The sequence below is a fragment of the Syngnathus typhle genome, linkage group LG10 (genome assembly GCF_033458585.1).
Source record: "Syngnathus typhle isolate RoL2023-S1 ecotype Sweden linkage group LG10, RoL_Styp_1.0, whole genome shotgun sequence".
In the NCBI taxonomy this organism is placed as follows: Eukaryota; Metazoa; Chordata; class Actinopteri; order Syngnathiformes; family Syngnathidae; genus Syngnathus; species Syngnathus typhle.
Window position 1 is genome coordinate 13,070,699 of NC_083747.1, and position 13,564 is coordinate 13,084,262.

General features: G+C 46.4%; 1 protein-coding gene across 4 annotated transcripts in view; it reads right to left on the minus strand.

Annotated features, from left to right (window-relative positions):
* The window catches only part of grik5 (glutamate receptor, ionotropic, kainate 5), an 82,349-nt gene that overhangs the window by 10,733 nt on the left and 58,052 nt on the right, over positions 1-13,564 (minus strand). For all 4 annotated transcript variants that reach the window (XM_061289274.1, XM_061289272.1, XM_061289273.1 and 1 more), the window contains 7 exons: positions 10,489-10,667; positions 9,695-9,748; positions 7,903-8,061; positions 6,909-7,061; positions 5,872-5,976; positions 4,590-4,697; positions 404-607 (listed from right to left, as the gene is read on the minus strand). In XM_061289274.1, the coding sequence (XP_061145258.1) occupies positions 404-607; positions 4,590-4,697; positions 5,872-5,976; positions 6,909-7,061; positions 7,903-8,061; positions 9,695-9,748; positions 10,489-10,667 (962 nt within the window). The remainder of the gene's footprint in view (positions 1-403; positions 608-4,589; positions 4,698-5,871; positions 5,977-6,908; positions 7,062-7,902; positions 8,062-9,694; positions 9,749-10,488; positions 10,668-13,564) is intronic.

Sequence of the window (13,564 nt, forward strand, 5' to 3'; positions counted from 1 at the left end):
GGGGGGGCACCAGCATGCCAGACCCCACGAGGGGACCGCAGTCTGCTAATTGAAGAAAACCGTATGGTAATTGGGGGGGGGAGGGCTCTCATTTTGGCTACCGCAAAAATGGCCGTCACTTGCTTCCAAGGCCTGGATGGAGGAAAAAAAGACGACATGGGCAATTTCAGTGTTTCTCCCAATTATCACTTTTTGCAAAATCTTGGTGGAACGCCCGGCCACAGACAGACGGACGGACACATTCATTTGTAAGGCAGTTTGACACGATTCTCTACTTGCCATTCTGCATCACAATGAAGCTGCTCTGTTAAAGTATAGCTACTTCTGTAGCTTTTGTAAAAGGATCCTTGTAAAACGGTTTCCCGACCCAAATATTTTGAGGAGCCGCTTTGTGAGGACTCACTCTGTTGATAAGCTCTCCAACCATGCCCGTCCAGGAGCCGTTGGGTTCGGGGGCGCCGTACAGCCCGTCGTCCACAAGCTTGATCTTGAAGGAGAACTTGAGGATGTCAGCCAGCTCCCTCAGCATGTCCACGCAGAAGCCCTCGTACTGCTCGTTGCCCAGGAAGTCCTGGTAGTTGTCCTTACGCATCACGTACGGGTTTTCCTGAACAGAAGAAACGCATGGACGGACATAGGAAATGGGGGTCTGCTTGCCAATTTGACTCCCCAACTATAACAAGACGGGTTCTTCTTTCCCACAGTTGCACACAACCGCTCTTTGTTGTGTCATCATGTCAAACTCCTTTGAGCTTGTTTTTTGCTTTCTTTTTTTTGGATGACTGCAGGTTGCTCGGCAGCTTCTTCCCTTGCTCGACTTCCACTTGGGAGGCGTTTTGTGTAATCCTCTAGAGATACCAAAACGAGAGCAAGTGGAAGCTCCCACATTGCTGCCAAAGACAAAATTCACAACTTTTTTCTGTATGTGAGCGCCCAAAAAGTTACTTTTGAGGCTGGTGATGCTACATTCCTCATACTTAATCTACTATCAGAGAGATAAGCAGAAACGGTGAAGTCACACACAATCACAGTTCACAGATGCTGATCGACACTCAGGACTTTTTTTTCCTAATGTCATGAATTCCTATTTGACGAGATATATCTTTTCTTTATTTTCTATTATATATTTATTTAACTATTTATTAGCCTTTCTATAGTGTTTTGTGTCGTTTGTTAGCATTAAGCTAGAGAGTCTAAAATAAAAGCAAAGCTATGTGGTTATATTCAATGAATCATTCTCTTTGTTTCATATTTAATTTGACAGTCAAATTCAACTGCAAGTTGAAAGAAACGAGTTGTTCAAAGTGCAATTCTCATGTTATCACGATGTTGTTTTAAATGCGGTCTTTGTGAAACCCACAGCCTCTCGACTTATTATTTTTCTAAATATTTTTAAGACAACGAATGTGGCCAACGGATACGGTGATGTGGGTGTGCCTTTGTATTTGCAAGATGAGTCTGGCGCTTGTTGGGCTGCCGTCGTTGCCGCACAACACATTTGCATGTGTCTCCCGTGAGATGGCCCCAGTCTGACTTCGCTCCAATAGCCAATTAGCCTTTTGTTTTGGTTTTTCAAAGGAAAGAAAATGGCAGGGCTGCTGCATTCCGGCTGCTGATGCGAGCGACAGCATCAAATGGTTTGCATTCCAGACAGGTAGCCGTCGTCCACAAAGCTGGGAGGACGAGCTGCGCCAAGCAAACCAAGGGCAAAAAACTCGCATCAACATTCCACTGAAAGGATTTTTAGTGTGTGTCTGTATGTGTTTTGAGTACAGTATTCCCAACACGCAGCCTACTTCACACTTGGAATCGAGGCGAGAGGCCCCGCCGGGAAAGCTCGGAATTTATTTGAACGAGCGCAGAGCGTAACGGACGCGTGCAACAGACGCAGACTGCGGCGGCAAACGTCACAGAGGCTGCTGCACCTTGTCAAAATTGCGACTCCCCTGCGAGGAGAGAGCCATCACGCTGCTTTGTAAGCACCTTACAAAACACCCTACCTACCCTGCCATACATCCCAAGTGCAAGGCAAAGCTTTTCATTTGGTGCAGCAACAGCAAGACCTCTTTTGTTTTTTCATGTTTCAATCCGCACTCACTTCAAAAGATTTCTCATTGATACGACACATCAGGGGTGGGCAATTCCGGTCCTCGAGGGCCAGTGTCCTGCATGTTTTCTATGTCACCCTGTCGCAACACACCTGATTCAAACGGTCAGATAATTAGCAAGGTCTGCAGATAACAATCCATAGCAGCCTTATTTCAAGGTATCGGTACTCGCAACGACCATCTTTTGGGGCCATTTTATCAGGAACTAGAAATTTAAAAGGAGGAGAGAAGAAAATTGCGGCTAACAAAACATTACTTCCAGGAAAAATGCTATCTTGGCATATGGAGGGCTTGTTTTAAAAATATCTGTCATTGCTTTTTGGAAGAAATTGTATGTATCAACCGTACAAAGGGCATCGGTGACTACTCCAAAATTGATTACTCGTAGGGAACATCCTCAGTCGCTTGTTTCCAACGCCGCCGAAGCTCCTGAGCGTCAGTTGCCAAACTGTTCCTTCTCGTTACTTCAAGCATCCAAAAATAACAAACAAAAATCGCTCGCAACAGCGGAGCAAGCTGGCAAAGGCAGTAAGATTTGGCACAAAAACACTTTCCTTGCGACTAGGCCATCATTTTAGGGGAAAATCAATTGGCACACACAATCGTGCTAAGAAATTAAGCTACCAAGCACGCATTTCCACACTTTGACTTGCTAGTAAGCTTCATCTAGTATATAAAAGCACATACAATTTGCGTTTGTGTGCGTTTGTGTGCATACGTGTGTGTGCACTGTTGACTTTTCATATCTGCTCTACTTGACACGAAGTGGGTGTACTGCGGTGCTAAATGGACCGTCACTATCCTATTCCTGTAAACATTTCTCACTAGGTCCGATTGTCAGAACTGACCTTTATTAGGCTTTTGTTCCATACAAAGCCAATGGCGAAGGTGAGCACAAAATTAAATGGACTGGGACATTACAACCAGAATGGATCAGTACATGATGGAAAATTGAAATAGTTTACTCTCTGGGTAGTTTTCCCAAATATTTACTCCAGGGGTGGGCAAACTTTCTGACTTGCGGGCCGAATTGGGTTCTAAATTTTGACCGGGGGGCCAAACTAGGAGCAGATGGATGTAGTGTTTGTGTGAAGTAATATAAATGACATGTAAAGGTCATTGCATAAAAGGTTTTTACTTTTAGTAGATACTAAAGCATGGATATTAAAAAAAAAGCTTTTTGAAAACAAATGCATTTATTAACAGCATTAAAAAAATATTTCACCAAAAAACTACTATCGGTGATTCTTATTAAATACGACACTGTTATGATGAAGGTCAGATTTATGAAATGTTTATCTAATGAGGCAAAATCACATCCAATGGCAAACATTCTGACCAAATTCATCATCTTGAAGAATCAGTGAAAGAATACATCTAAATAAAGTAATAAAGAAATCAATAGTATTGTTGGTTTCGCTTTTTTGCTAGTGCATCATAGTCTGGAGTAAAATTTGTTGTGGTAATTCTTAGGATAGAGCCGAGGTGTCGGTCCGTTAACCTAGAGCTGTGACGGGCTTTGTTGACGTTCATGTGGCTGAACGTCTTCTCACACACGTAGGTCGAGCCAAATTGTCCACTCTTTTTTAACATTCGGCACTCAGTATCCACCTTTCTTTTCTTCGGGCCACTCATTTTAATGGAAGGATTCCAGGGGAAGGTTTGTGGGTGGCATTAGCGTAAAACTGAAAACTCAGCGCGCGAATTACGAGAATATTGACGTCACAGCCGACACTCGAAATTCGGCACTGATAGATGAAATTACTACGAAATAATGAGTATGCACACGCACTGGTGAGTGTTTCTGACACGGCTCCCGGGAGTAAATGCGCAGACATTATACTCTTTCATCACAGCAACATCTTCATTACAAATCAAACAGACACACTTTCTGAATAAATACTCATTTTCCCAACGTGTTTGAAATATTCTACTCTCACTTGCTATTTTGCGTTTCTTCGGTGCAGCCATTTCTGGGGACTCGCGGTAAAAGTTTTTCTTCGCTTGATTTCATTTGTGTGGCGGGCTCCATATAGTGTTGAAACTGGGAAGTGCAACAGAGTTGAGCTCAAGCATCTTGTGCGGGCCATATTCAATTATGTTTTCAGAATTTGCTGCGGGCCAATAAAAACTGGACCGCGGGCCGCAGTTGGTCCGCGGGCCGTAGTTTGGACACCTCTGATTTACACCTACGAAAGCTGCACTCGGCATTGGCCCTGTTGCGAGGCTCAATTGCATGAGCTGGCCCAGCCCCCTTAAAAAATGAGTTGATTTGAGCAACGCGAGTCTCCTAGTCTGCCCCCACGTCCACTTCATCTCACAACAACGGGAATATTGCAGATTGTTATGTCAACACTGTCACTTCCTATGAGAACACCTCGAGCCATGAGTGAAAAGTGGGATCTCCAACGACGCAGACACACCCGACGCAAACGCGACTCCTATCTTGTGTCGCTGCCCCGAAGGAAGGGACGACCTTACCAGAATGGTGGTGACAATGAGGGTCTTGTTGGCGAGCGTCTCCGACACATTAATATCCAGGCTGGTGGAGTTCATTGCCAGGGTGTTGTTGGAGAACCAGATCCCGATCTGAGCGCAAGACAGAAAATGTCCTTCAAGCTTCGGAACCAAAAGAAATATGATTCCACTGTGGAAGGTTATGGCCAGCAAATCATAGTGACACAATGAAATGATGCAAAGCAAATGAAGGAGAGCATAAGACAGTGTGGGTTCCTGCCCGCGCGTATACTTGCAGCCAACAACAAGGCTCTCAAAAGCAGACACGACCAAACCAAAAGGTTGAATTAGGCTGTTAAAGCTCTTTTTCTTCATCCCACTCAGACATTTTATCCCACTGCCGAGCTGGAACGTTAATTATAACAAGTGAGACACCAAATTAAAGAACAGCGGCCTTTTATCGGTTGGCATTTGGCGCTAAACACAGGGGCGCCTCGTAAGTGCGCAGCCCTATCTCAGGGCTGTGGGGGTGTTGGGGGTGGGGGGGAGATTTTTGCTCATTGCGGGCACGCGCACGGGCGTTTCATTTAATCCCGCCTTTGAAAGGACACGGCTGGTCAGTTTTGTGACACGGTGGCTTGATTTTGGGGAGCTGACCCAGAGATCAAACATTCACCAAAACAAGCTCTTTTATGGAAGGTGACGGGGATTATCTCTTTTCAAAAAGACCCTCGCACAAAATACATAAATAAACATGAAGACAAGTAGGGGGGTGGATGAGGATGATTATTCTGATTTATTAGCCAGCCCAGAATGCAGCTCATCCTCAGCTCCCTAAAGTCATTAGCGGAAAGACCAAACTGCGGGGAATGGTTACAAAAGAGCCGCGTGATAAAAATCCCGTCCACGTAATGAAATGGCCTCCGCCCGCAACGGCCTTTTGTCCAGTTCAAAGGCAACGCCAAAATTGCTTCCTTTCTTCGCCGTTATTATTCACAGGCCAAATTTTACAGTCATGATCATCCTGGTGAATATTCATGTCTGGTAAGAGCCGTGGGCACCCTTTGGAATGTTCTCAAAATTCAGCCCCCGGAGCAAGAAATCGGACAGACTCACAAATTACATCTCAAAAAGCCTCACCTAAAATTTTGGGTTCGAAGCGGCTACTTTAGGCTCAAACTGATTTTCAGTTCAACCAAGCATCATGTTGGTTGCGTGCAGAAATAAAATGTGCATTCCCTCCGGGTGTTTATTGATTTCATATATGCAGCAAACGACTTAAAATGCGTAGCAGATGGCTGCTTACCTCTTTGTGGCCTCCTCGGTGCTTCTCCAGGATCCTCAGGGTGTAGTTGGTCCTCTGACCTTTGCTGTTGAACTCCACGTGTCCCGTCAGGCCGTCGTACTCCACCTGGCAGAGACGAGACCACGGCGGAAGAAGAGAAACCAAAACCAACAACATTACGTCCATCTTTTGATCGTGGTGACTCATTCAGGTAAAATGCTGCCGTTGCTGTCGCTTCATTTTTTGTTTTATATTTAATACAGAACAACGCTTTAAGAGAAAAATTAATGGGAGTCAAATATACTGAAGAATAAAAGCAATTCTTTTATTCTATTTTTCATGGATGCTCAAAGAAAAGGGCCGCAAATGCAGACATTATCATGAATTCAGTCGGGTAAACGAGGCGGCGTGTTTGTATTTGTAATGGCGGCTTAACACAAGCATCAATATTTGGCTCCACAACATCAATAGCTTATCAAGGGAAGAATTATCATGATGGAGTATCGATATTTTGTCCCGTCCTTTGAGAGCGCAAAAAGCAAAGAGCTAGCCAGGTCAGAACGGGACCGGCGGCTTCGATTCAACGAGGAGACGATGAACTTGAGTGCCCGGGAAAAGAAGGAGGAACGTGGAGGACGGCACTCATCGTGATGTTGACTAACATGGACAGATGTCTGGCCGGTGGGGAGGAGGCAATGAGGGATGGCGCCACGGCCACGTTGACATCGCAGACGCCGTCCTTCTCATACAGACGCACACGCTCAGGCCACATGCAACATGAGATGAGGATGATAATGAAGCTGCCATTCGTTCTCATTAGGCGGCCAGAAAGAGACAAGCGCTCACAAATCATCATCATCATGACAGCAGTCAACATCACTTCTACGAGCTTTCATGGCAAATGAAGTCAAAAAATGACTATTTGCCTTCTGGAACGCTCCACGTCAGCCAAAAGAAAGCAAAAAGCAGTTTTGGAAATTAACACACAATAGTCGATGACGCGGCGTGCATTGAGTTTCCCACTGAATGTAGAATGAAGCGAGAAGGCGTGTGTGTACCATGCGCAGGTAGTTCATAAGACTGGTCCCGTGTTGCCAGATCTGAGGTGAGGTGCAGCTGAGCGGCTTCACTCCGATTTCCTGGCTACGGTTGAGTTCCTGCACCGCCCCCACCACCACGTGCACTGCATCAAACATCAGCGCCGACGACAGCTGCAGAAGCCAGAGTGGGAGTACGGGAAAGAGGAAAGGGGAGGGGCAGGGGGGGGGGTTGTGGATGGATGGATGGATGGATGCATGGATGCATGGACGGACGGACGGACGGACGGACGGACGGAAGGAAGGAAGGAAGGAAGGAAGGAAGGAAGGAAGGAAGGAAGGAAGGAAGGAAGGAAGGAAGGAAGGAAGGAAGGAAGGAAGGAAGGAAGGAAAGAAGGAAGGAAGGAAGGAAGGAAGGAAGGAAGGAAGGAAGGAAGGAAGGAAGGAAGGAAGGAAGGAAGGAAGGAAGGAAGGAAGGAAGGAAGGAAGGAAGGAAGGAAGGAAGGAAGGATGAGGGTACAGATGGGTGGATCAATAGGAAGGAAGGAAGGAAGGAAGGATGAGGGTACAGATGGGTGGATCAATAGTCATTACATACAAGTAAAAAGAGGTTACGTGGCGTGTTTGCAACATCAGGAAACAAAACGTCTTTAGTGGCTGCTAATTAGAGTCGGTTTTTGAGGGTATGTGCAAGGCAGGGGGAGGCGCTGACTGTCAGCGTATTGGAGATGGTGCCTGTGGGTGAAAAAAACTCAAGTAGTATAAAATGAATACGGAGTTTTAGTGTTAAAATAACTAACAAGTAAAAATCATTAGGTCAGATGCTATTTTGTTCAAAATGGATCGGTACAGAACGAAACGTGTCATCTTCAGCGCTAAAACCGCTTAGTCAGCTGTTTCATTAACGGCATGGCACCAAGAGCTTTGCAAAAAGAGTTTTGAGAATATGACTTCAGCATAGTTCGAGGTGTGAGCAAGACCTGGTATGAACCCATTTTCGTACAAAGGGACTGACCGCCGGGCCGGGATAGGACAGGTGGCAGCCCTCGTTCCATGACAGGTTGAGGCTGCGGATGAATTCCAGGTAGAAGGGATGGCTGGTGTTGAACATGGAGAAGCCCACCACGTTGGACTGCTCGTCCACGATGTCGTCCAGCCTCATGAGAGGGAAGTCCTACAAGAAGCCGCAGAGACTTTGAAGCCACGCCGGATGACGAAAATACAGTGCCAGCAAGTGACAACATCTAATCTTAGAAGGGCTTTGACAACAAGAAGAGGAGATAAGTAGCAATTGAGTGAGACAGTGACTCAGGTTGCTGACGCAGCCGCTCTACTGTTATTATATCTGACTTGCTCTGTTACTTGAACAACCTTTTTGACAGTAGTCATTTTGTGGTTAGTCATCCCCACATGGTCGCAAAAATTTGAGAAAGCGCAAGAAACCTTACCTATACTCATGGGCTAATGTGCGCTAGCTAACTTGGCTCGTTAGCTATTTTTAATACGAATTCAAAATATATCTAAAATATTCTTTAGATTAAGCTAAACATATTAATTAATATGTTCCATGCGGCCCCACTGGTCCAAAAACGGCATTCAGATTCATATTGCGTTTGTGGAATATCAGCGAAATATAGCCATCACAGATGGCAGTCATTTTACCACTTGCTGTGGATTGAAATGACATCATAGTGCTTGAATGGGACAGTCCAACTCCCTAGAATCACAACCGTACTGACTTCAAGCATTGGCCGTTCAGACAGTTTTGTGACCCCAGAACAGATCAAAACGTGCACAAACCGGAGCTTGACAAGCATCTGAAGCAGATTTTCTTTTTGAAGTGCATCTTTAGAGGCTCAACGGCGGTGTACGTTTGTCAGAGCTTTGCATCTTAATAGTGACTTTTGCGCGGTGCCGCACGTAAACATCCAAATCGCATGTGAGGCACGTACGGAGGACGGACAAGGGAGGGAATGTAAGGAGGCGGCGGAGTGAAGGCTGCATGAAGGCACACATTAATCGAAATGCTAAAAAGGGGGGGAGGCGTCGGCACCGCTTGGCTCGTCCTCTGTGCGTTCCCGCGTCTCAGCCTTCCCCCAAAGCGTGGCCTGATCGTCTTTCTTGTGCACAAACCCAAACAAGGAAAAGGTGCATCTGAAAATTACGGCCAACAGGCAGTTCAATAAGTAGAAAAGTCAAAATATGAATTAATAGTGAATAAAATGAAGTTTGATGGTACTGTCCCGAGTAATCAGTCGAGATCCTGTGAGCAATTTTGCGCTTGTCACCATCGTGGGAATATTGCACATGTCAAATCTGCACTTGGGTTGCTGCACTTGTAATGTGATTACAGCTCATATAAATAACACTCGGGATTTACTGCACTTGACTTTAAAGTCAGTGTAAAGTGAAACTAAATAAGTCTTTGGATTTTGCCACACCACAGGGACAAGTGCTGTTAACATCCAGGCTACATTTTAAATAATACAAAAAAATGGCAAGTACTGTACAGGAGGTTTCAAAATCGACAAAAATCAAGCCGTCCTCTACGTGCTGAATGAAACAAAGTCACGCTTACCAGTCAACTGTCAATCAAAATACTTCAGATGTGACGCCGTCAACTAGCCTCTATCTTGTGCTGACACCTTTTAAAATGAACACCTTCCCTTTCCATACTCTTCTTCTTACTCTGTCTGACAGGTGCGCACTTGTGGGCTACAATGAGGCGCTCTAAATTAGCCAGCAAGGCTCCAAATGAGGACAACAGTTAAACGAATGCATGAAAAAGATGAAGGTTGCACTCTTACCATTGTGGTGAGGATGTACTTGTAGAACGGTGACGTCATGCCCAGCTCTGACGCCTGCGGCAGAAAAGGTGGGGGAGGGGGGGGAGGACAATGACAAAGAGACAGGTGGGTGATACGACGAGAGATGGGAGCAAAAAAGGAAAGTAATGCTGCCGGGAAAGGATGGCGAGTCGAATCATTGTTTTACATCACGGGAAACATACAGCCCCCGGAGGGCGCAACGGCTCTGCCGCGCACCCTGAATGAGTCCTCACGGAGCTGCGGAACGATTCCTGCTCCGAAGTCCCGTTATCACGATGGTCCCTCAAGGTAAAAATCCGCTAAGGTAAAATTAGACCTCCATCCGCTTACTGGGGCAAGCGTGGAGCCCATGGAAGTTAAAAAGTTGCTCTAGTTGGATGATGAGCTCACTTGAGGATCTGGCCCTCCCACCGAGAACACAAACACACACAAAAATAAAAGTACTCCCACAGTGTTGCCGTGGGCACCAGATTAGCTTTACACACTGCACGAACAATGGCAAGAGCTTTTGTGACACCCCACAAAAGAATAAGCACTAGACAAAAAACTTCAATAAGACTAAGTCCTTACACTATATGGACAAAGGTATTCGGACACCTACAGGGAGCTGAAATAGGATCAATAAACGCTACAAGTGGTGATGAATTTTCCACAGGTGTTGGGAGGTACTCACTCACACAGAAGCTGCTGTTAGTCACGGCCAACACCCAGACGCTCACGCAGAGACTGGCTGACATGAAACAAAAAAAGTGTGTGCGCGTGTATGCTCTGACCTTCTTGAGGATGAGGTAGGAGACGGAGGCGTTGGCATCAATGATGATGGTGGCGACTTTGTCGTCACGGATCTCCTTCAGCAACGGGGTCGGGTCCAGGTTGTCATCCAGCATTCTGACTGACAGCGTCTCGCGGGAGATGAGGAAGCGCCGCACCAGTTCCTCCAATCTCAGCAGGCCTGAGGCAGAGCGACGCGGCGTGTCAGGCTGCATATCAATGTCTCTATCAGCGCACGGCAGGCGGAGCGACGGCTGCCTCGCAGGGATCGTTCAAACGGTGAAATATTGCTGGGCTCGGGGCTTATGTGTGTTCAAACCTCCCCGCTCAGTAAAAATAATTGTTGCTTCGTGACAGCTCTGGAAAACTGATTTGTGAGCTGCTGTGAAAAAGAGTCAATATTTTATTCCTCTTGAAGGATTTATTTGAGACCATGATTTAGGGTGCCTTGTTTTATTTGGCTTGTTTATTGTTTCCAAGTGTAACCGTAGAGATCCAGGGTCGCCATGGCAACAGGAGAGGGGGGAAAAAAAGGCAAATTTGATTGGATTGTATAAAATATTTCAATAAAAAATAATTTGACTGCAAGACGCTCGACTTTCACTTTTTAGACTCCTGCTGCTTACTGTCATGTACGACATTTCTATGTCGTTCCGTCCTTTTGAGTCGAGCAGGTGCAAATGAGCAGTCTGTACAGGGGCAACAACGGTGATATAATGGCAGCAGCTTCCATTTCAATTTTACGCAATGGGAGAAAAGAAATGTCCATCTCAAAGGAGGCCTTCAGGCGTGCTGCAATTCACAGTTTATGTCACAGCTCAATTACAGTTTTCGTTCCTCTGAGCACTGCTGTGATTATTCTTTTTGAAAGGCAAACAGGGAAAACCGAAAGCCGAGTTGAAGAAAGGAGCAGAAAGACAGGAATGTGTGCACTTGAGGTTGATTCTCGCTCTTCACACGAACTTCTTGGTTTGGGTAATGAGCATAACCAGTGGCAGTCGAGACACATTTGACGCCGTATGTGGAGTGAGCCTTGACCGCAAAGTCGACTCTGCCGACGCGCGTCGCCTCATAGTAATGCGAGAGTAAAGCACCCCCCAGCTATGTAAATAAGTGGCAGAGGAGGAGCGGGGCGGCATCACCGCGCATCCGGATTGAGAGGTAGCGGATAGAGCCCTTCGGCAGGAGAAAGCCTCTGTAAGCAGAGGGGTAATCACTGAAGCAGGCCAAAACTTTAATTAGTTTGAGCAAGGAGGGGAGAAAAATCAATGCACTTTACAGCTTCCTCTCTTCCCTCCCTCTGCCTGCTCACGTCACATATTTTTCTCAGCTGTCTTCTCTCTCCTGTTCTCTGTTTTTCTGCATTCATCGTCTCGCCGTCCTCCACCTCATTGAGTCGCCGCCGACCGCTTAATGGAATTAGTCTCACGATAGAGCGTCGGTAGCCGGCCGCAGCGAAAGAAAAGATGCGTTGGAAATGACCCGAAATTCGCTCACATTTGACAAAGCAAACGGGGATTAATTTCTGTCGGCGGCCGGCCATGTTAAAACGGAGCACGATGCAAACTATTCTAATGGGTCCTGGGATGGCGATGACGGATGATAGGATGAGAACCATAGTACAAAAAACAGCGATAGCCAAGAGGGAAAGCCATAGAACGGGGCATGAAAGCGAAAGGCAGCAAATGTGAAAATGCAGTCCTAACCTTAGAACAGGAAATGAGCTGAGGAAAAATGTGACAAAAAGGAACTGTGATTGCAATTTGCAACCATAGAACAGGAACAAGTCGTCAGTGCAACGTCATCTGTGTTCTTCTCCCCACTTGAAGTTTGCTCTCATTTGTCCCTGCGAGGACGATTCATAGTTGCCGTCTGCGTCAATAACAGCCGCCTGCCAAAAGGTTAGCCCCCCCTCGTCCATCTTAAGTGACTCAAACGTCAGCCTAACAAATGGCCAAAAACACTCTCAATCAAAGTGGACCTTCCACACTGGATCCAAAACGCACACACATAGACGCACGCACACACACACGCACACACACACACACGCACACACACACACACACACACTCATGCACACACATGTCTGCCCCAACGCAGGGCAAAGTGAGCACGCAAGCAAGCAAGCAATCAAACAAATTACGAACGCATCACGTAGCAGGACAATGAGAAGCGCGAGCGGCAAGCGCACGTACGCCCACGCCGCGTTTGCGCAAGTGTGGAACAAGCTGGCTGCTGAATGGCAGTTAGCACCTTTCCCGCAGCCATGGCAACTGCCGCCATGGCGATAAGATAGCACAGCCAAGTGGGTCACCGGCTTCCCGTGTGATAACCTCGTGGGGGAAAAAAAAAAGAGAATTGGAGAGAAGGGATGGGAATTGCAGCGTGTGCTCCATAAGGGCCATCGGAATATAAAAAACATATGCGATACGTTGCGGAGCAAAGGAGAGAAAGAGCTCAAAGAGGCACGAGAAAAAGCTTTTGGAAGTCAATGGCGCGCCGGGTCCATAAGAATTTGAAAAAGCACCTCGCGGCTCCCTCCATTCACGCCCGAGGATAATGATCAGCTCTGTGTGATGCTTTTTTTCCCGGAGGCCTCCAAACACTTCCGTGGGCGGCCACAGCGCAGCACAGCACAGCGCGCCGTCCATCCTTTGATTCCGATAAGCCACTGCATAATCAATCAATAATGTGCTCTTTCAAAAATGAACATATGAATTCCCTGACGCTGTCTGAGAGCCTCGTCATTTTTCCCTTCCGAAAACAAAACATTCCAACATTACTTCTATGATTTGATGAGTGCGGCCTGACAAGCCTCCCAGGAGGATGCGCATGCAAGTATAATAAGTAAAACAAAAAAAAAGCCTCCAGCACGAGCTCAACTTTATGATTGCTGTCCAAACGGTGAAAAACACGCTTTTAAAAATCAGTCACGCGCTGCATTGAAAACAGAACTGTACAACAGTTTGGCAGGCAGCACAAAAGTGGCCTGCTGGCCCTTCAATTTCGGGACACCTGCTGATTTTCAGAACTGAATATGAAAGAATCCACTCCAGAGACACCTTCACCTTTGTAAAC